Source organism: Notechis scutatus, chromosome 4 (assembly GCF_049901735.1).
Source record: "Notechis scutatus isolate UNSWTSFEM ecotype Mainland chromosome 4, rNotScu1.2, whole genome shotgun sequence".
In the NCBI taxonomy this organism is placed as follows: domain Eukaryota; kingdom Metazoa; phylum Chordata; class Lepidosauria; order Squamata; family Elapidae; genus Notechis; species Notechis scutatus.
The window spans coordinates 88,489,596-88,513,457 of record NC_142012.1 but is presented as its reverse complement, the minus strand read 5'-3'; the positions used below and the strand labels follow the sequence as shown (position 1 = coordinate 88,513,457).

Genomic DNA, 23,862 nt, shown 5'->3' with positions numbered 1-23,862 from the left:
GCCTAAAAATGCCCTGGAGAAAACAAAAATTATAGAATAACTCTCCATTCCATTGCCCAACTTAGCCATTGTCTCCTATATTTTATCCCCAAACAGAGTCCTTCATGTGTCTGGCATTGCAAGTCCTTTAACCCAACTTCATAACAACCAGTGAACAGTTCCAGAAAGAATGAGTAGGGATGAGATGAGGACAAAGTTGTGGGACATTGCAGAAAGAAAGATATTGCCATGACACCTGTGCTCTGTGCTTAAGCATCAGCAGATAAAGTGCCTCTGTTATATTATTTATTTTTTGTCCAGTATATTATTATTTCATAGAATCATAGAGCTGGAGGTCTTGGTCCACCCTCCTACCCAATGCAGGAGAATTTAGTCTCCATCCTGGATGAATGGCTGTCCATCTTTTCTTAACAAACCTCCAGCAATGGATTGCTCACAGTTTCGGGAAGCAAGCTGATTTAATTGTTCTTTTCAGGAAATTTCTTTTGATTCCAGGTTACCTTTAATGAGCTTCCATCCATTGCTTGTCTTGCCTTCTTGCTTTAGAGAATAAATTGACTCCAATTTCTCTGTGACACCCTTCAAATACTGGAAGACATTCATGTCATCCCCCAATCCTTCTCTTCGATGAGCTAGTGCAGAGGTTCCAACCTTGGCCACTTTAAGCCTGGAGGACTTAACTCCCAGACTTCCCCAGGCCAGCAAAGCTGGGGAATTCTGGAGACTGGAATCCTCCACTTAAAGTATTAAAGGTTAGAACCCCTGCACTAGTGTGACATTCCCACCTCGGAAGGATAGAAGGCTGATGCAACTTTGAGCCTGGTGAGATACAAATTGCCAAATAAATGAATGATAAAATTCTGCAGAAAATCACTGGCTTCTATTAACTCTTAACTGTCATAATTCTCCCGCTTTAGACTTTCGGATGTGAAATATTCCATAGTTACTTTCTTGGATAAAACAACAGGAATAAGAACAAGGCATTTTTACTTTTTTTTTTTTTTTTTGTCTATGTGCACAAGTAGGTAGATCAGTGTTGTTCAGAAGACATTGCATTATCTTTGCATAATGGGATTCTTGGAGAAAGGAGGAGACCTTAAGATATGTGGACTTCAGTTCCCAGAATTCCCCAGCCAGAATGGCTGGCTGGGGAATTCTGGAAGTTGAAGCAGTAGTGGGATTCAAAAAAAATTACTAGCAGTTCTGTGGGCGTGGCTTGGTAGGTGTGGCAAGGGAAGGACACTGTAAAATCCCCATTCCCACCCCTCTCCAGGTGAAAGGTTACTGCAAAATCCCATTCTCTCCCTACCCCACTAACCTGCTTTCCAGCTCTGTTCTCCTGTGCAGGGCAACCAAAGAAGACCCAGACGATCAGCTGGGACTCGGGAGGCAGAGAATAGATGGAGGCGGGGCCAGTCAGAGGTGTCATTAGCTGGTTCTCCGAACTACTCAAAATTTCCGCTACCGGTTTTCCAGAACTGGTCAGAACCTACTGAATACCACCTCTGAGTTGAAGTCCACACGTGTGAAAGTTGGTAAGGTTGAGAACCATGGTCCCAACCTGCTGTGCAAAGGCCCCTGAATCCCCCAAAACCCTAATTAGGAACATACTACTGATGGCTGGAAAATGGGAGGGCTGGACTAAGGTGATTTCTAACATTTTCACACATAGAATCATTATAATTTCTCTGAGTGCAATCTCAAGCAATTTTGAGTTTAGGGAAGGACAGATCAAGAAGCAGGGTATGAAACTGAAGCATTAAAATGAACCCTTGGAGAAAACAAACTTCAGGTGCTGTAACATTCTAATTTTTGTGGGTTGCTGCTTTTTTTAAAGTAGGTACAGGTCATGAGAACCAAGCTGCTTGAGTGTCTCTAGAAAAATAGCTGTTCAAACTGAACAGTGTGTAGCCACAAATGTTTTCTCCAGCAGGCATTGCTTTTTCAAGAAAATGCATGAGGAATTTCTTTTTCTGCTCTCTCAGCATTATTAAACATGCACTGAAATCAAATAGACTTCATACTTTAAAAGCAACATCAAATAAATGCAAGAAAACTTAACATACAATGAGTGTCACCCAAGAGACAACTTTTATGGGGGAAAACATTAATTTATTACATTTTATACATTAGCGCTTTTTGCTTGCTTGCTTGGATGGATATGTGTTGGAGATGCTGTAAGATTCCTCCACCCGGTAGCGAGATTGACTAGGTGATCTCGGAGGTACCTTCCAACCTTCATATTCTGTGAAAAAAATACTGCAGCAGGTAAACAGCACCAGCTCTCGACATATAGCTATGGTATATTATACCTATTCTCCAATAAGTATTTATGCAATACAAATGATATTTTAACATTAACAAGAAATTACTAAATTAGGACAGAGAACAGGGGTTGTATAAATACACTCAAAAGAAACTGATTTCTTTAAAACAAACCTATGGAACTTGGCCATTTAATATTTTGAATTGTGCTAGGCACAATGAAGAAATACGCAGTACGGTGTTGTATATCAGGCAGCTTAGGAGACAGTGTCCAGATAAGGCAAACTCTCCCATCAGTTTTGACATGACAAATTGTATCCCGTGTTCTTTCTGGCCATCAACTGCAAAAATGGACCCTTTTGGATTGATCGGTGCCACAACTGTGTGTGTAGGAACTTTTGCAGTCGATCCTTCTTGCCCACTCAGGTCTGTGAGATCAATTTAATTTTCAGCAACTTGGTGCATACGTTTGGCCACGGCTGTAATTAAGGCTGCTCCTTTTCCACTTCCATCTTCAGACAGCATGAAAGTTACATCACATTGTGGTGCCAGCTCCTTCACAGTTTCTTGCAGAATCCTAGAAAAGCTAAACGCAAAAAGAAGAAACACAAGCAGGTTTTGACAGATATGATGTTTTGCATAATCCAATTGCAAATGTAAGAAATGGTTTATGTTGCAAAGACTGGAGAGAGGGGAATGCACAAGATACTCTGAATGTCTTGTAATGCTCTCAATCCACCAAGGGCAAAATTTTACAGTGTGTGCCCAGGTGAAGAGGGCAAACTTTGCTCTCACATCAATATAAGATAGTATTATACAGGCAATTATCATTTAATGATCAGATTTGGGGCTGGTAATTCTGTTGCTAAGGGACATAGTTGTTAAGCAAGAGATCCTGTGACCATGTTAGGCTTACAGCCTCACTTCCACTGTGGTTAAATGAATCACCGGCAGTCATTAAGTGAGATGACCACGATTTGCAATTTCTTCTCCACTGCTTGTCAGAAGTTGGCTGTGAAGTTCAAATATGGTGGTCAATGGCCACCCATCAGCTGCCAAGCACCAGAATCTCGATCACAGGGAAACTGCAATGGTTGTAAGCAGGGGTGGGATTCAAATTTTTTAACAACCGGTTCTGTGGGCATGGCTTAGGTGGTGGGTGCGGCTTGGTGGTCATGTGACTGGCTGGGCATGGCCAACTCAACATCACTCACATCGAGGCACTCATCTCCTCGCCTGGCCTCTCATGACTGTGGGGATGCTGCAACAGTCGTAAGTGTGAAAAATGGTCATGAGTCACTTTTCAGTATCATTGTAACTTTGAATGGTCACTCCACACAAGCTAAGTACCAGCAAAGGAGGGGGAAAAAACTCCAGAGAAGTTCCTGAGACAGGAAGTCTAGTCCTGCCAAGAATGTAATAAGGGTTAACGGAGAGGCAGTTTCTGTAAGCAACACCAGAATGTTTCCTTCCTTCCTTCCTTACAGGATTAGGCCAGTAATTTCTTCTAACAACCGGTTCTCCAAACTGCTTAGAAAGTTGAATAGGTGCGAACTGGTAGAATCCCACCCCTGGTTGTAAGCACATGGACTGGTCATAATGTTACTTTGTCAGTGCCCTTGTAGTTTTAAACAGTTGCTAAACAGGGCAGTTGTTAAGCGAGGTCTCCCTGTTAGTTCTTTGCAAGAGCAAAGGATTTAGGAATGTTGAAGATGTGACTTGGGATGGCCTGCTTCTAAGCTCCTTCACTGCTAACAAATACAAAGAGGATGTGAGATCCTCACAAGGATTCCTTTAAAGCAGAGGTCTCCAAACGTGGCAACTTTAAGACTTGTGGACTTCAACTCCCAGAATTCTCCAGCCAACTGGCTGGAGAATTCTGGGAGTTGAAGTCCACAAGTCTTAAAGTTGCCAAGTTTGGGGACCCCTGCTTTAAACCTTCTCCTTTATCTCTTGCTCTGCCAATCCTTGTTTGAAGATTATTAAACACAGTGTCCATCTCTTTCTTTGTTCCTTTCTGATCTTCTGCGAAGTTGTATGTAGCTACTCGAATACACATTCTTCATGTATTTCCAGTATATAAACTTCCTTTTCATTAAAATTACAACATTACAGGCCAGAAAGAAGCCCCCCCCACCCCCTAGCTAAAAATGTTTCCTGTTCCCTGATACAATGGAAATGCAGAAGAATGCCCTTACTTTGAGAAGAGCTATTAGTGACACTCGCCATACGTACCCAAACTAATACATTTGCAAACTACACACCCCTCTTGGTTCTGCTTTGGGGATCATAAGACTATAGAAAAGAATATAAAGGCTCTTTTAAATTTGGATGATTTGCTTCCATATCTGGTTACTCAAGTCAGCATTTTCCCAGCAATTCTTCTACCACAGTGTCACCGCTCTCATACTTGAAGTATCTCTTGATATCGCTCAGCCATCGCTGAAATAATATAAAGCCTCTTCTAATGATGTCTCAATGGCCAAATGATGTGCCACAGAGCGAGATGCTCATTGGAGGCATCCTGGTCCAATTTTCATAATAGATTTATGAGGTCGTCAGGTACAGAATAAATATGAAACATTAGCTCTCACTGGAAGAAACATCCCACTTAACATCCGACGTGTAACCCAAGACAGACTTGTCTGAGGCTGTATCAATTGCCCTCTATCAGTTAATATCTCCATGTTGTGAACATTTCTTGTTGGCAAGTTAGTTGACTCTTCTTGCTCCTAAGACTGAGAGAACATCCCAAGAAGGTCCAATATGAAGTCCCATCTCTGATCCAACATCACTCAAAACTAGGCAAGCATGCCCCAACTACCTCTATTCCAACCACAACTAGCCTTAAATGCAAGAAGCCTTGTAAATAAAATACCTGAATTTCTCCTCTTACTAAATATGACTAAATTTGACATTATATTTGTCTGTGAAACATGGCTCAACGCATCTCTCCCTGACTCCATTACCACAGTAAGAGACTATCATGTTTACCAATCAGATCGTGAAATCTGTAGAGGAGGTGGTGTTGCTATCTTCTATAAAAAAAGTCCCTACATCTAAAAAACATCCAAGTTACCCAGGAGTTTGCTATCCCTGAGACCATCATCTATGAACTGTCCTTAAATATCACATTTCAGTTCTTACTATGTTACAGAGCTCCTGATTATGACATCGAACATGCAAACAAGCTAAATACACTACTAACATGGGCAGCATCCTGCCCACACGTTTTTATCTTCCTTGGTGACTTCAATCTACCTCATATTAACTGGACCCTTAACAAATGTACAACTGAACCCACACATGCAACCTTCTACAATGCAGTAACAAATCTGGGACTAGAACAACTAGTAACCAACAACACTAGACGTAACAACTGCCTCGATCTCATCTTCTGCAATAGTTTGAATTCAGTTTACGGAATACAAATTAAAGAAACTTTTTCCAACACTGACCACAACATGATTGACTTTTCTCTCAAAATACGTCCACACAAAAATCATTACAACAACGGAATCCCCAATTATAACTTCAAAAAAGGCAACTATGATCTTATAAACAACGATCTCTCATCCCTGGATTGGCAATTTCTATTCTCTGGATGCAATACTGTAGAAGACCATTACAACATATTTTTACTTGAAGTCAAAAGAGTCATCAAACTATATGTACCATTAACAAGTCCCAAAACCAGAAAAAATAAATTACCCATAACAATAAGGAAGCTTCAATCCAAAAAGAGATCACTTTGGCGGAAAAACAAATCTGGTCATGTTGCCAACTTCAAAAGCCAATACAAAAATTTATGCCACCAGATAAAAACTGAATGCACCAATTATCACACTAAACAGGAAGAAAATCTTCTAAGCACCAATTCTACCCACGCTTTCTACAATTTTGTAAACAACAACAAACTAAAAGACCCAAGGTCCATCCCACCCCTGAAAGGACCTAATGGTAAGGACTGCAACGACGACACTATTAAAGCCAACCTCTTTAACACATTCTTTGGCTCAGTATTTGTAAACAGCAATGGATCATGCCCAGTATTTCCTAGTTGAACCACAGACAACTACAATGATCTAATACATATCGATTTTACAGAAGACAATGTTGAAAAAGCACTATGCAATCTAAAACCATCTCTATCTATTGGACCAGACGGAATACTTCTTTAAAAAGCTATCCACTGCCATAGCAGAACCTCTAAGCATAATCTTTGAAAAATCTTTCAGGACCATCTCCTTGCCAAAACTATGGTCACAAGCCATGGTCATCCCCATCTTCAAAAAGGGAGACCCCAGCCTAGTTGAAAATTACAGACCAATCTCTTTATGCTGCGTCACCTGTAAAGTCATGGAATCAATTATTAACCAATCCATTATTAACCAATCCGGTCCAATCTAAGTATAGTATATAAAATCATGCATTGCAATGTCCTACCTGTCAATGAATACTTTAGCTTCAACCATAACAACACAAGAGCAAACAATAGATACAAACTCAAGGTTAATCGCACCAAACTTGATTGCAGGAAATACGACTTCAGCAACAGAGTGGTCAATGTCTGGAATACTCTACCTGACTCTGTGGTTTCTTCCCCAAACCCCAAAAACTTTAACCTTAGACTGTCTACTATTGACCTCACCCCTTTCCTAAGAGGTCTGTAGGGGGCGTGCATAAGTGCACCAACGTGCCTACCGTCCCTGTCCTATTGTTTCTTTTATATATTTTTATTTTTCTTATATGTATCCATGTATTCATAACTATGTTTTTACTTATACCTATTAGCTTGTAAGTAAAAAATAAAATAAATAAATAAATAAAATATTGGATTACATAATACAATGCTGTTTCTATCAAAAGTACACTTAAAATTATATTGTAATAGATCTCCAGGCAGCAATGATTGGAAATCATGGCTCTGCTTTTCGCAGAGTCAACAAATGTAGCCAGTGAATGGATTGGCTTCTTGGAATTCCTCTCTGGACTAAGGAGAGGACATGGATCACCCCTGTTGGCTCCATACAGAATCTCCCTGTGAAGAGATCATAAAACAGTGTTCTCCAGCAGGGAAAGAAATAGGGATTTTCAAAAGCTAAGAGGCTTGTTGGACTAGAAAGAATATTTGCTGTGGGGTGTTTAAAAATGTATAAAAGAATATATGCAGTCATTGAATTGTAAGTATTCCTTCCGTGAGAAAGTTTTGTTGATTGGAAAATAAATAGATAAAAGGGGACTTGAAGGCTGGCTGGAGGGAACCAGGGAGAACAAAACAATTATTCTTAAAAGAAAACAGTCACATAAATGCAATGGAGCAATTTGACTACAGAAGAAATTAAGGCTATTTGGGACAATATACTCAGAAGTTGCTTACAAGATTGTTTGACACTAAAGCCAGGATATAGAATGACAAGAGAATTTATTGGATAGAACAGTCTGATTTGAATGTGGATTTGATTTTTTAAAAAGTTGCAAAAGTGAAATGGAAAAAAGATGCTGTGGATCTGAAAACGGATTTTAAAATGCTAAGAGTATAAAATCGATATGGAAAACAATGCCAAAATGGATTTGGAAATGAAACAAATTGATGTCTTGATCATCAAAGGGGTCAAAAATAATAATAAAAGGGCAGAATGACATTGAAAGCCTTCTTTTTCTGGATTTACAAAAAGGAAGTGTGAAGCCAATGAAACTCTTTCTGAGAGGTGATGGAGAGTAATTACTAAGCTATTCCTGAAAGGAGACCAAGAGAAAATGATAAGAAATCAATTTGTAAGATTCTAGTGGACAGAACTAAAGATCAATATTTTTTAAAAAAAATAATAATAAATTCAGGATTAAAATATATATGTTGTAATTCCTCACAACTGTTGATGAAATACCAGGACTGAAGGTTCAGACTTCAAATATCTGTTTATAAGTGAAGAAATAATTCTTTTGCCTCATTTCTTCACTGAAATGTATATATGTTAATATTTCTGGTAGCTCTCAGTAGACTTTGGCATTTGCAATTTGATTATTACACAGGATGAGATATGGGGAAAGCTTTTTTTATTGAGTATTAGAGAAAGTGTCAAATTATTCAAATTGTTTATACATGCCTGTAAGGGAGGGAGGAGTTATTTTTTTATTTCTTATTTTCTCTTTTTTCTATTTCTTTTCACTTTTCTTTTTCCTTAATTTTTATATTTTATTTCATTTCTATTAATTTTTTATCTTTGCATTTGCAAACTTTAACAAGATTATTGTAAAAATTATCACATAACACAATATAATAGATATTCAATGGATACTGAAAACTTCAAAAAATTGTAAGCTTGGTAAATAAATTATTTATTTTTTAGCCGATTAAGTGAAGCTGGAAAATTTCTTAAGACTATTTTCAGGTGCATTAGTGAAGCAGAACACTTATAAAATATTCATGATAGCCTTCTAACAATGGAAGCGATATTGCAATTCTTTAACGATAAGAATTCTTATACCACCTTAGGCATAACAGAAGACTTCCATTTTATGGTTTTGATGGAGTACACATTTATGAAATTTTCCATTCATAAAAAAAGTACATGACAAGTGATTTGGAAATTCTCTTTTTCAGGTGGGTAGCAAGAGAAAGATTGATCTATGTATGGAAACTGTGAAACAATCTGAATTTGAAGAGAAAAGGGAATTTGGAAAGTGGATAGTTGTGCCTGATTGTGTCACTATATTATAATATACTGCTGTTATACTATAATAATAGAGTGGTATTCCTGGAATCTCTGTGGGAGTATTTCTCAACCTCGGCAGCTTTAAGATGTATGAACTTCAATTCCCAGAATCCCTCAGCCATCAAACTGGCTGGTGAATTCTGGGAGTTGAAATCCTCACATTTTGAGGCTGCTCTAGTGTGTCCACTTCTTGAACTGGAGGGATGATGTTGATTAGATGGTCTTCTTCAAAACCAGTACAATTAAAGGCAACTTAAGTCTGTTGCCCTCACAGATTGCAGCCAAAGTGAAGGCTGTGTTATGAGGGCACAGCAGAAAACCATTTGTGCTATAGTTAAATGCCAGTGTGGATTACTACAGAGGTGGTATTCAGCAGGTTCTGACCAGTTCTGGAGAACTGGTAGCGGAAATTTAGAGTAGTTCAGAGAACCGGCAAATACCACCTATTACTGGAGATTTTACAGTATCCTTGCCCTGCCATGCCCACCAAGCCACGCCCACAGGACCTGTAGTAAAAAAAATTGAATCCCACCATTGCATCACTAGTATAAGTATAAATAATCTTTGACTTAAAACAGTTCATTTAAGGTAAAGGCTCCCCCCGCACGTACATGCTAGTCATTTCCGTCTCTAGGGGGCCGTGCTCATCTCCATTACAAAGCTGAAGAACCAGCGCTGCCCTAAGATGTCTCCGTGGTCATGTTGCTGGCATGACTAAATGCCGAAGGTGCACGGAACGCTTTTACCTTCCCACCAAAATGGTCTCTATTTTTTGACTTGCATTTTTTACATGCTTTCAAACTGCTAGGCTGGCAGGAGCTGGGACAAGCAGGGGTGGGATTCTACCAGTTCGCACCTATTCGCTAGAACCGGTTGTTAACATTCTAAGCAGTTCGGAGAACCGGTTGTTAGAAGAAATTATTGGCCTAATCCTGTAAGGAAGGCAGGAAGGAAACATTCTGGTGTTGCTTAAGAAACTGCCTCTCCATTAACCCTTATTACATTCTTGGCGGGACTAGACTTCCTGTCTCTGGAACTTCTGTGGAGTTTTTTTCCCCTCCTTTGCTGGTACTTAGCTTGTGTGGAGTGACCATTCAAAGTTACAATGGCACTGAAAAAAGTGACTTATAACAATTTTTCACACTTACGACTGTTGCAGCATCCCCACAGTCATTAGAGGCCAAGCGAGAAGATGCATACCTCGATGTGAGTGATGTTGAGTTGGCCACACCCAGCCAATAACATGACCACCAAGCCATGTCCACCCAGTCACATGACCACCAAACCACGCCCACCACCTAAGCCACACCCACAGAACCGGTTGTTAAAAATTTTGAATCCCACCCCTGGGAACAAGTAACAGGAGCTCACTCTGTTACGCAGCACTAGGGATTCGAACTGCCGAACCGCCGACCTTTCTGATCGACAAGCTCAGCGTCTTAGCCACTGAGCCACCGCATCTCCCAAAAAACAGTTCATTTAGTAACCATTCAAAGTTACAACAGCACTGAAAAAAGTGACATGACCATTTTTCACACTTACAACCCACAGTCACATGATCAAAATTCAAACGCTTGGCAATTGACTCATATTTATGACAGTTGCAGTGTCCTGCGGTCATGTGCTCCCCTTTTGCGACCTTCTGACAAGCAGAGTCAATGGGGAAGCCAGATCCACTTAATAACCATGTTGCTAACAACAACTTTCAGTGCTTCACTTAACAACGGTGGCAAGAAAGGTCATAAAACGGGACAAAGCTCACTTAACAAATGCCTCACTTAGCAAAAGACCTGTTGGGCTCAATTGGGATCGTAAGTCGAGGACTACCTGTAAATAGGGAAGAATAGAGAGGCATGAAGGGAGATGGAGAATCCTTGAAAAGAAAAGAGCGTCCAATATCTGTGTCCATATTGGACTAAAATACACACAAGGTTGGAAAAAATGATAAAACAACACCTAGACATGAGATATTTTTATTGGGGATTTTGCCTGAAACCTATAGTAAAGAAATAACACACTTGATTATTAATGTATTAACTGCAGCTAGAATTGCATTTGCTCAAAATTGGAAAAATGAGAAAATTCCAATGGAGGAGGAGGTGATTAAGAAAATAATGAAATGTGCAGAAATTAGTAGATTAACATTGGCAATTAGAGAACAAGAACAAAAGGAGTACTATAAGATTTGGGAGTTATTCTATGGATGGCTAGAAAACAGAGTAAGAAATTAAAGGATATTGTATTAATAATGATTTATTGTTTTTGAATAAGCTTTAATATGAATATAATTTAGTAAGATTTGGGATTTGCCTTTAAGGATAGTTTGAAATTGAAATAAAAACTTAATGACAATGTGATAATGATATAAGAGGATATATAATGTTAACTATAATATAATATGAATGTAAACTCAATAAGAAATGTATACCAATATTATTATATGCACAAGATATATGTACCTAACCGATACACTGTACAATTGAAAGATGGTTTTATTTGTTGTTTTTGTTATAAAAATGAAAAAAATGAAAAATAAAGGAAAGAAGAGGGCATCTCATTCTTTGAAGTATTTCTTATTTCCTTTCAAGTTCTACATGAATGCCACAAAAAATGTTATTCTCATCTTAATGCAAAAATGTGAAATCAGTTCAGAGTTGCAGCGTGAAGAAGGTTTTGATCCTTTTTATTCCTAACCACGAAGCAGAATATTTCCTTAGTCCTTTGCTACCCTCAAAAAAAAAACCAGCCAAATCCATACAACCAAAGAGATGCTTAAATACTCACTGTGGGTGTAGCTTGTATAAGGTTCCGTCCACTCCGATGGTAGTTTTGAGGTGTTCCAGTTTCCTGTTGTCACGTATCTTCTCAACAACAGCAGCCAATCCACCTCCGCAGAGCTGGGCAGCTCTTTTTGAAACGCAGCCACACACTTCTTTCACAATGATGCTGTCATCACAAGTCCCATCCAGCCCAAGTTGTTGTAAGATTCTTCTCACTTGAAGCAAGGCGAGGCGATCGCTGTCTCAGCCAAAATGGAACAGACCCTTTTGATTACTCAATAGTGCTTCTTACAAAGAACTTACAAAGCTGCATTTCTGGTTTTTTTAAAGAGCATTTTGTTGATATGTTGGTTCCTTGGCACTATATTCTTCCCACCCATGACTATGATTCCTTTTTAAACAAGATTTAGAATGATTAATCAAGTGCCACCCAAGACATTTTTGACACCTGGCAATTGCATAGGCAGATGTTCTCCATGAGTTAAGAATGAACTTTGTTTGAATACTACATGCTACTCTTAGCTTAATGTCACAACACCCTGAAATACAAATTTTTGGAATGTTTAAAATGACTTTTTCCATTCCCAGCAGAAAAAAAACATCTCCTTGTCCAGCTATTACTGAACTGGGGCTCTCGGGAGTCACAGAAAGTATGGCTGATGATGAAGATGACCAGGAACTGAAAATTAACAAAATCTGGAGGGCTACAGACTTAAACTCCTTTGCAGAACAGTCCCCCCCTCTCTCTTTCTCTCTTTCTCTCTCTCTCTCTCTCTCTCCCCCCCCCCCTCTCCCTCTCTCTCTCCCTCTGTATATATACTGGATATATATGTTTTCATAGATTTTCATGGGTACAGGTATGCAGGTCTTGGCGTGTTCGGGTCCATCAACCAATCAAGAAATGACAGCACAGCCAACCTCCCCACCAGTATATATATAGGGAGACGGCAGCTCTGATCACGCTTTGCTCGCACAAGCACGAAACCGAAAGCACCAACCTGAAGATGGCGAGTGGGACCTCGTCGAAACATTGCCAAGATACTCTCAATCTTACACGGGAAAAGACCCGAACACGCCAAGACCTGCATATCTATCTATATGTGTGTGTGTGTGTGTGTGTGTGTGTGTCTATACCGTGTTTCTCATAATAAGCATCTTTTTTTTTTGAGCAAAAAAATGGCTAGGCTGTCTTTTGTACTTAATTCCCCCTTGCATCTTTGGCGGTGGGCGGCACCGGAGGACCGGCGGTGAGGCACTCGTCGGTGTGTGTGTGTGTGTGTGTGTGTATCTATGAGAAACAGGGAACTATCTATATAGCAATCTATATAGCTATCTCTCTCTCTCTCTCTCTCTCTCTCTCTCTCTGTCTATCTATCTATCTATGATAGATGGATTAGGGAGAGGGAGAGGAAAAGGGAGAGAGGGAGAGGGAGAGAGAGAGAGAGAGAGAGAGATCAAAGAAAGCTTCATGGAAATGCTTATACATATTCATCAGAAACCACAGTGAATTTAACAGAGCCTTTTCCTCCCTATTCAAATCAACTGGACAAGGTAATGCAGTTTTGTAGGGGACATCTGTGGAAAGATTTACCTTTTATATTCTTCCTACAGCCAAGAAAGTGATTGGTTCAAAGCTACCCCATAGACTTCTACACTTAAGGCAGGATTAAAACTCATATTTTCCTGTTCCTACTCCAGCAGCTTAACCACTAGACCTGTAGGAGAAGGACAGGCAGAGCCTGGGGTGGAGTCAAGAGAGGAATCAGCCTGGAGTTGTTACGTTCCCACCCTCTTGAATTCCGTTAACACTTATCTAGTGCCAATTTAGTGCTGGCCGTTGGTGGACTAGATTCTTGTGTATAGATATGAGCAAGAAATCAGTTTCACTGAAACTTAATGTGTGGTTTTGATTCTTCGTGCCTGAGAAGACCAGGTTGGTTCTCATAACTGAGTCTTTGCCTTTTATATAAGAAACACATATAAATAAATCATGAATCCCATTCAGCTGTTTGTTGTCTCCTATGAGGTCGAGAACTAGAAGACGGGAGATGGAGAGAAAATGCTGTTTGTACAACACAAATCGTACCTTTCAATCTGAGACAAGTATTTTGTTTCAAATATTCCTCTTCTTCTTAGTGATTCTGAAATCTGGCCTCTGAACAGAAGTCCTCTCTTGGTCAGGTCTATCAAGATCTGCCTCACTATTTCACCCAAATACATCCCACTGGTCATTTTCTCATATCTATTAAACACCAAAGGGGGGAAAAAGCCATTTGGATTTGAACAACACCAAACAGATTGTTCATTATTGCTACGCATAATTGAGCCTTCAAGTAGTGGCCATAATAAAGATTTCCTTAATCTTGTTTTCTCCAGTGTAGAACTGATAACATGTGAGAACCATCAAAGGACTCTTCTCAAACAAAGAACTGGTTAAGGAGATTTAATCTTACCTATTGCCACATTTAATATTTTAATAATAGTATTTTAATCTTGCTAGTGTTGCTTAACACACAGGTAGTCCTTGATTTACAACCATTTGTTTAGTGACCACTCCAAGTTACAACAGCTTGGGAAAATGTGGCTGATGACCAGTTGTCACACATACAATTGTCATGTCATCCCCATGGACATGTAATCAAAATTCAGGTGCTTGGCAACCTGCATGTATTGTATTTACATTTGCACTGTCCTGGGTCATGTGATTACCGTTGTCGTCCTTCCCAACTGGCTTCTGACAATCAGAGTCAATGGAAGAAGACAGATTCACTTAACAATACTGTGATTCATGTAAATGTTAGGGATAACATTGTTTACCTAACTTAGACATGGCAAGAAAAGGTCGCAAATCAGGCAAACAACTACCTTGCTTAACAATAGAAATTCTAATCCCGTGCTCGTGATAATAAGTGAAGGACTATCTGTATTTTCATTAGAAAATATGGAATTATGATGAAAAGCTTTAATGCAGTAAGGCTCATTACTATACTCAGAGATTCTGTACTATTTTATTCTGACTATGCTATAACTCTTGCTGGAATAAAAACTATTTAACTTGCAGTGTATCTGTCTTACTGAGTGTAAGCTACTACAGCGTTTTGTCTCACATATCTGCCTGTCTGCTAGATTGCCGTTGCACATTCTGCTAGGGTGTATATCCTAACAGTAATAACGCCATGATTAAAGCAATGACATGGCAAGAAAAGGTCGCAAATCAGGAAAACAACTACCTTGCTTAACAATAGAAATTCTAATCCCGTTCGTGATAATAAGTGAAGGACTACCTGTATTTTCATTAGAAAATAATGGAATTATGATGAAAAGCTTTAATGCAGTAAGGCTCATTACTATACTCAGAGATTCTGTACTATTTTATTCTAACGTGCATTTTTGGAGAATTTTTTTAAAATTATATTTCAAAACACAATGTATATTCCACATTGTAGATCAGAGGACAGTCATTTACATAAATCAATGATTTCAATCACAGTATGTTTGTTCCCAAGATGCTAATAAGATGGATCCCCCCCACCGATGCCAAACGACCAAGAGGACACAATCAAAATTAAAAGCCGTGGTGGCGCAGTGGTTAGAGTGCAGTACTGCAGGCACTTCTGCTGACTGCCGATTGCCAGCAGTTCAGCGGTTCAAGTCCCACTGGCTCAAGGTTGACTCAGCCTTCCATCCCTCCGAGGTGGGTAAAATGAGGACCCAGATTGTTGGGGCCAATATGCTGAGTCTGTAAAATTGCTTAGAGAGGGGCGTAAAAAGCACTGTGAAGTGGTATATAAGTCTAAGTGCTGTTGCTATTGCTAAAAAAGAACATTCACAGATGACTTAAAGATGTTAAACGTCACCAGGGGAAAGATGCCAAAGTACTTGCCCAAAACCGAAAATACAGGAGATTCCTTGCTGCTCAATATGCCATATAGCATGGAAGTGCTAGTGCTGATGCTAATTTTTGTTTGGGCATGGGCACAATGGAAGCAAAATAGTCAGGGCTGACCCAAGTTGCTGCCTGCAACACTGTTTTTAATCAGTCAGACTCTGCGGATTCCCCTGCATTTGTTATGTTTTTATAATGCTGTAAGCAACATTAGATGCATTGATGCAATATTCATTTTAAGGATATTAATTCACAACATACTTTTTAGTCTTCCTGTCTTTTTTTCTTTATTATGTCTTTGAATAAAAAAACAAAACTGTGTTTTTCTTCTTTCTCTCCGATACCTTGAAACACATTTGTGCTCTAACTCCAGACCTGCAGCTGGAGAAGACAGATTATTTCTAATATTTTGCATCGCCTGTTCTACAGCAGAAGCTACTGAGTTCCATCTGAAAATTTTGGAAGGCATCAAAACATCTACCCTTACTTTTGCTTCCCAGGATTCAGAGAGCCCGAGTCCACCTCTTGATCATATCTTGTCCTGAAATGATCCATGCAGCCATTGTCACCAAATCCTCCCCATTCTGTGTTGACGCACATTTTGCCTTCGTCTCCTTCTATTAGTTCTATATGTTTCATTTCTTCCATATAGCACACGTTACTGCCTGTCCCTGAAAGACAGAAAGAAAGAAAAAAGACTTTAAAACAGCAAAAAGTTTTTCTCCACGGAAGTTCAAGTGTAAGGAGGTGGAAAACAATAGCTGCAGAACACAAAATAGTAATGGTTCTAATGGTTCCTGTAGAAAGAGCCAGGTTACATAACTGGGCTGAAAAAATCCAGACAACCTCAAAATGGCAGCAGCAAGATCAGAAAATTCGAATAAAGTCTTTCTCAACTTTGTTTACTTTAAGATGTATGGACTTCAGCTCCCAGAATTCCCCAGTGCTTAAATCAATTTTAAAATGTATATATGTCAAGAAAAAAAGGGAAAGTACAATCCTCATCAAGCCAAATCAACACGTGTACCATTTTCTTTTGCAGGCCATTAGTGAAAATTAGCATTATCCCAATTTTCTACTATGTCTTCCCGCTGCTCAGGGGTATTAAAACACAATACAAAAGACTGGGTTTTGTCTGCTGTATATTTCTCTCGTTTTACCTGCAATGAGTCCAATCTCACAATATGGATCTTCATAACCACATGTCATCATTGTCCCAACTGTGTCATTTACCACCGCTACGATATCCAAATCAAATTCCTGCAACAGAAGTGGAGTGAGGGGTAGCCAGTGTTGTAATGCAGCATGCATTAGGGTTATGCGTACTTGGGGGAAAAAATGTTTCACTTAAGAATGATTTGATCTGAATAATAATTTAAATCACTGGTTGGACACTTGCATTTGTTGTGCTTTACGTTATTTCGCTTTAGCAGCTGGTAAACGAAAGTGTGCATAACATTGAAACAGCCCTTGAAAAACCTCGCCAGACAGTTATAAATGTAAAACAAGTTCAGTTCAACGCATAGTGGTTAGAACTGCGAAGTGAGCTAGAGATACACATTCCAGCCTTAACCTCTTCATTCAGGGCTAACGGGTTTTGATGGAGCAAGGGTGAGGAAAAAAAATGCACAACTTACTCTGACTGAGCAAAATGACAGCGCTCCACGCTTCCTCTTAGCCTGGGCTCCCTAACTTAGCTTAACCACTCTTCAGAACTTCTACATCAGTATTTTTCACAGGAAGTTGCGGTGTGTGGGCTTCCACTCCCACAATTTCCCAGATGCCTGGAGAATTCTGGGAGTTGAAGTCCACAAGTCTTAAAGTTGCCAAGTTTGGAGACCTCTGATGTAAAGCAAAGCGAGCAACCCAGTTACCTGAGAATTTCTCAGGAATTTGGGGTGGAAATAGTGGGAAGACGGGCTGTTTTATTTTAAAAGAATCAATTGCTTAATAAACTGGTATAAACCCATTTGCATAATGAGAGGGAAATCTGCAGTTTTAGATTATGTTGGCTGGGTTCTCAGCAGCCTGTTATATATTAGTATCTTGACTGCCAATTCTAAGTTATCTTTTTGGTCAAAAGTTTGGAAGATTTTTTTTAAAAAAATGCCCAGCAGTCATTGACAGTGAATCTTTCTTTCAGTTTATTGTCCATTTGTTCTAACACTTATATGTTGCTGGACAATAAGAAATTGATTCAAATCACAGGTGTTCCATATAGGTAGTCAAAGTTATGACCACAATTGAGCTCAATATTTCTGTTGCTAAGCTGGACAGTTGTTAAGTGAGTTTAACATACAGATGCCCAACAGGTGGCAGCACCACCTTTAGCTTAGCTATTTATTCATTTAAAATTATACTGGCATTTCCCCCCATAAACCTGCGTCCAGGGTTTAAAGGTTTATTCTGGACAGAACCTCACAACTACTTTTTCTTCAGAATAATGTACTGTAATCAGATTAAAGAAGTTTGTTTTTGTTTAAATGAGAGAATAATATAATGTGTGGTTGCTGTGTACACACCAGTACTTCTACTAGTGAAGCAACTGTTCAGGATAATTCACAAGGACGAGATCAAAAAAAGCCAAGATGGCAGCCATGGCCACACAAACAAAGCCCCATCCTTTTTTTGTATGTGTCACAGCACACACTAAAAGGGGGTAGAAATTCATTGTATGGTTGTTGAAACTGTCTGTCTGTCTCTCTCTCTCTCTGTCTCTCTCTCTGTGTGTCTGTCTGTCTCTCTCTCTCTCTCACACACACACACACAGAGTCATCCTGCATCTATATTTTAAAGCCTCCCATCTTTTTTCAGATTTCTACTCATGGCTGAAAAATGAGCCCCAAAGTCATTTTAATGAGGCCACTGTCAAAAGCAACGATCTCATTTTTCTCACCCTGCAAAAGTCTTGATCAAAGATGGGCTGTTTTAATGAACTGCAGTGAAATTATGGTTCCCTGCAAATTCATAAAGAGCTTCCCCTGAATCATTTTCAAAGTGCAAAAGACCCCATGACTTCTACATTTATCTGAATAATTCCAAATGAAATCAACTCAGTAGGAAAACTGCATCAAGTCAGGGTTTCTTCTCAACCCTGGTGGTAGGGATTTAGCTCAAAAGATGCAGGATACCGTACTTACATTTCTCCGTTTTATCGCTTCCCTTAGCAAGTCAACAACGTCCTCCCCTTCGCAGTTGGTTGCCTTGAAACCTTTTGTCCACCCAACAAGAGCTCCCTGAAAAGTAGTACAGCCAAAAAGGACAATTAAAAAGTGTTTACTGAAGGGAGACACAAGAGTTAGATCACCCAAATTCAAAACTGACTTTACATTTTTAGGAAAGACTCATTTCAAATTACATTTCCAAAGAAAGTTTAAGTCGGGGGCATCCAACCTGGGCAGCCTTAAAACCTGTAGACTTCAACTTACAGAATTTCTCAGCCAGCATGATTAGTTGGGGAATTCTGGGAGTTGAAGTCTTAAGACTTAAAGTTACTAAAGTGGTACACCCCTGATTTAAATAATGTCCAAATTTACCTCCTGACAGAGAATGTTGTTTCTTGGAAGAGAGAGCAGGAGGATTATGCTGTTCCACCTCTCTTTCAAAGGTTGAAATTGACTTTTTGCACAGAACAAAATCTGCGATCTTCAGAAGAAATTATTAGACCAATTTTTAGAAACTGGTCTAGCAAAAAAAAAAAAGCACTAAACTTCTGTTTAAAATGAGATCTAGCATTCTTTCAAAAGAGTGCTAAGCCCATTTTTATGAGAAGCCCACCTAGACCTGACAAGTGTTTTTGGAAAGCAATGATCAAGCTTTTTTATCTGTAGGTGCTTCTCCACCAGCCAGTTTAATGGACTTTCCTGCAGCCAAATATGAAATAACGGTGAAGGGCAAAGCCACCAGCCAGTGGAATGGAAGGGAAGGGAAGGGAATGGAAGAGAAGAGTTGGAAGGGAGCTTGTAGGTCATCTAATCCAACCCCCCCTGCCCAAGCAGGAGACCCTACACCAGTGGTCCCCAACCTTTTTTATGCCGCGGCCCGGTACCGGCATCAGCTGGGTGCGGGCCGTCGGCATCAGTGGCGCCGCATCAGTTTGATGAAAAGTGCTTCCAGTGAGCTCACCGGAAGCACTTTTCATCAAACAAGATAGCGGCTTCCAGTGAGCTTTTCTGGGTAGAAATGGCTTTCTACCCGGAAAAGCTCACCGAGCTGAGCGCCGCCATCTTGTTTTGATGAAAAAGTGCTTCCGGTGAGCTTTCTACCCGGAAAAGCTCACCGGAAGCACTTTTTCATCAAAACAAGATGGCGGCGCCAGCAAGCCAGCGCCCGGTAGGATTTGTTCCACGGACCGTGCACCGGTCCGTGGACCGTGGTTGGGGACCCCTGCCCTACACCATTTCTGACAGATGTCAGTCTAGTCTCTTCTTGGAAGTTTCCAGGGATGAAGCTCCCACAACTTCCGAAGGCAACTTCTGTTCCATTGGTTGATTGCTTTCACTGTCAGAAAACTTCTCCGAATTTCTAGCTTAAATCTCTCCTTGACCAGTTTCCATCCATTGTTCTATCCTGGCTAAAGCAGGTGACTGTGGCAGGAATTGTGTCAGAAGAAAGAGGGAAAACATTGAAAGTGGAACAGTCGAGGATCATTTTAAGCTCAGCCCAAAGTAGGAGTAGTTCTTAACTCCTGATCATAACTGGGTCTGGAATTGATGTCACTAAGCAGTATGGTGATTAGGTGAATTGTGCCTAATTTTATATACTTTTTGCTGCAGTCATTAAGTGAATCTGGCTCTGCTCATCAGAATCCTCACGGGAAGGTTGCAAATGGGGATCATGTGACCCCAGGATGCTGCATCTCTCATGTTGCATAGATTAACACTTGTAATTAAAGAGAGAGAACAAACTGAATATTATAAGGTATGGGAACTATCCTATCAATGGTTAGAGGAAAAAAAATGCCAGCTAGATATAATTAATGGATTAGTTAAGAAGGACTGTCAGGGGTGGGATCCGACCAGCATAACAACCAGTTCGGTAAGTGTGAGCATGCGCATCAAATGCGTGCAGCATGCATGTGCATGCTGCCAGGTCCGGCAAGCATTTACCTTCTCCAGATGACGAGCGGCACTCAGCTGTGCCGCGCAAAGCGGCTGAGGAGGAAAATGCATCCACTAAAGGACAGCCTAGAGGCCGGGCGGGCGGGAGAGCCAAACAGCACACCAAAACCTCATCCCAGCGAACTAGTTCAGTGTGAGCTGCTCTTCGGAGCTACTGGTTCTATAGAACCGGACCAAACCGGTAGGATCCCACCCATGAGGACAATAGATATTTTTCATTGATAGAAATAAATAAGCTAAGATGAAAGATAAAGAGACAGTGATATTAAGTACAATAAGTACAATAAGATAAGTCTAGAGAATAATACTATGTAATGAATATGGCAACGCTGTGTTTTAACTGTCTCTCTTATGAGGGGGATCATGGCCGCTTTCTCTCTCGTAAGCCAAGTTGTTGCCTTTTCCGTTCTTCCCTGCATGTCCTAGGATGAAGAGGGGATGGTCCTGGTTCTTCCTCTGACTGCCCAGCTGGCCTCTGCCCTTCCCCAGCCTCCTCCACAACCTCTGGAGCCACAACTCCACTCCCTGTCGGCTGTTCTTCCTCTCCCTCAGAGTCTGACCCTAACAAGGGCATGACAACAAAGTTGATTCCTGGGACATGTCCATGCTATGCTTGGGCTGGTCAGGAAGACCCCAGTGTTGCATGGTCAGCAGTTCCCACATCAGCATGCCTTACTCAAACGAAAATCAAACAAGAATGCCTGTTACTTCCATGCACTCAGCACTGATTTTACACAGTCCCTCCTAATGCTGGTGCTCAAGTTCTTTTAAAGAATTCTTTATTTGCCAAGTATGATTGGATACACAAGGAATTTATCTTCGGTGCATAAGCTCTCAGTGTACATAAAAATACATTCATGAAGACACAACACTTAGTGATAGTCATAGGATACTAAATAAGCAATCAAAATCATACTAGGCAACTAAATAAAACAATATCAATCATAAAGTTACAAGCAACAAGGTTATAATTATAAGTGGAAGGAGATAGGTAATAGGAAGGATGAGAAGAATAATAGTAATACAGTCTTAGTAAATAGTTTGACCGTGTTGTGGGAATTAGTTGTTTAGCTGAGTGATGGCATGTGGGGGAAAAACCTGTCCTTGTGTCTAGTTGTTCAGGTGTGCCTTGCTCTATAACGTTGTTTTGAGGATAGAAGTTGAAAGTATTTATGTTCAGGATGTGAGGGGTCTGTAGATATTTAAGACTCTGCTAGAGATAACCAAGCAGAAATGGAAGCACAAAATCTATTAAAAAGCATGTTCTTGTGCAACATTGTGCACCAATTAAAACCACATTAAGAGCAGAAGCCAGTCAAGGTGGAAAATGTCAGCCTTCTCACCTTATCAATACTTGTTTGCCTGCATGGGAAAGAAAAAGTAAATCCAAGGGGAAGCCGGGCACCTTTTATTCCCATGTATTCCAAAAAGTCCGCAATGCATTGGACAATGTGATCAAATAACTGAAAGGGGGGAAAAAAAGAATAATTAAAGGCATTTAATACCAGTGTTTTAAATACATGTGGATCAGCAAGGAGAATTGTTCAGAATCTTGTTAGACTGGAATAGCGTATAAGTCCCAGGAATAAATAGTTAAGAAGGAACTTTTACCTCCTCTCCTGTTCCTTGCATAATTTCCAAAGGAATTGCAAATATTTTATTGTATATCCGAACCGATTTGTTTCTTCCACTTCTGATTTTGACAAGCAAAACTCTGAAATTTGTTCCTCCAAGATCAAGAGCTAAGTATTTTCCCTTTTCTGCAAAAGAAAAATCAGTATTTATTAAAATCCTTCTCAATTGCTTAGAATCAGTGGTAGGATTCAAATTTTTTTACTACCAGTTCTGTGGGCGTGGCTTGGTGGGTGTGGCATCACTTGGTGGGCATGGCAGGGGAACAATTCTGTAAAAATCTCCATTCTCTCACCACTCCTGGGGGAAGTAGTTCTCTGAACTACCGTATTTGACTTGCAGGCATGTTTTTCAGGGCAAAAAAGTCATCTTATACACCGGCAAATACAGTACTCAAAAATTTTGCTACTGGTTGTCCAGAACTGGTCAGAACCTGCTGAATACCACCTCTGCTTAGAATGTTCCTGGTCCACCTTACACACTACAAAACATCTCAAAAATGGCCTTTTGTCTGTCTAAGGTCAGAGGTCTCCAAACTTGGCAACTTTAAGACTTGTGGACTTCAACTCCCAGAATTCAGGGAGTTGAAGTCCACAAGTCTTAAAGTTGCCCAGTTTGGGGACCCCTGATTTAAGCAGACATACTGAATTCTAGGTAAGTTTGCTCTCAAGTAGTTATATTCAGATATAGGTAGTTCATATTGACATATAGAGATGATAGTCCTTCGCCTTACAACTACAATTAAGCTGAACATTTTCGTTGCCAAGCAGCACAGTTGTTACGTAAATTTTGCCCAATTCTGCAAACTTTCTTGCCTCAGTTATTAAGTGAATGACTTCAGCTGCTAAAATAGTCATACAATTGTTAAGTGAATCCTGCTTCCCCATTGACTTTTCTTGTCAGGAGGTTTCAAAGGGATCACATGACCCCAGGATACTGGGATCACATGACCCCAGGTACATGCCAGTTGCCAAGTATCCAGATTTTGATCAAGTGATCATGGCGATGCTGCAACGATGAAATGTGTAAAAGTTGCTTTTTTCAGTGCCATTGTAACTTTGAATGGTCACTAAATGAATGGTTGTAAGTCAAGTTCTACCTGTAGTTCTGAGTACGCAGTTGACCAATCCTTGACCATTCTCCAGATCTCCTCAGAAAGCTAAAGTTTAGGGTACATTAGAAACACCTAAACTTTCTATGCATGTTTAATAGTGTTTTAGCACATCTAGACAAAATCTACTTCATCTTTTTTATGCAAAATACTGAGTCAATCTCCATTTATTATTTATATCCAGGGGGAAATGCACTGAAATCAAAAATGCATTTTTTTTTCTTCAAAAGCAATCAAACTTGCATCACCAGAAAGATCGGCAGAAATTTAGACTCAAGGCATTTTGAGAATGCTATATATGTACAATCCACCTTCCCTAAAACTGTTAGAGCAGAGAAATACAGATATTATA

At 39.9% G+C, this 23,862-nt stretch overlaps 1 protein-coding gene across 1 annotated transcript in view; it reads right to left on the bottom strand.

The window, feature by feature from the left end:
* Positions 1–2,090: 2,090 nt before the first annotated feature.
* Positions 2,091–23,862, bottom strand: part of LOC113415419 (hexokinase HKDC1-like) — a 55,499-nt gene continuing 33,727 nt past the window's right edge. The window contains exons 11-18 of the mRNA XM_087964066.1: positions 22,379–22,527; positions 22,111–22,230; positions 18,788–18,883; positions 16,808–16,907; positions 16,135–16,318; positions 13,848–14,003; positions 11,766–11,999; positions 2,091–2,851 (exon numbers count right to left, since the gene is read on the bottom strand). Coding sequence (XP_087820192.1) covers positions 2,707–2,851; positions 11,766–11,999; positions 13,848–14,003; positions 16,135–16,318; positions 16,808–16,907; positions 18,788–18,883; positions 22,111–22,230; positions 22,379–22,527 — 1,184 coding nt within the window. The 3' untranslated portion in view covers positions 2,091–2,706. The remainder of the gene's footprint in view (positions 2,852–11,765; positions 12,000–13,847; positions 14,004–16,134; positions 16,319–16,807; positions 16,908–18,787; positions 18,884–22,110; positions 22,231–22,378; positions 22,528–23,862) is intronic.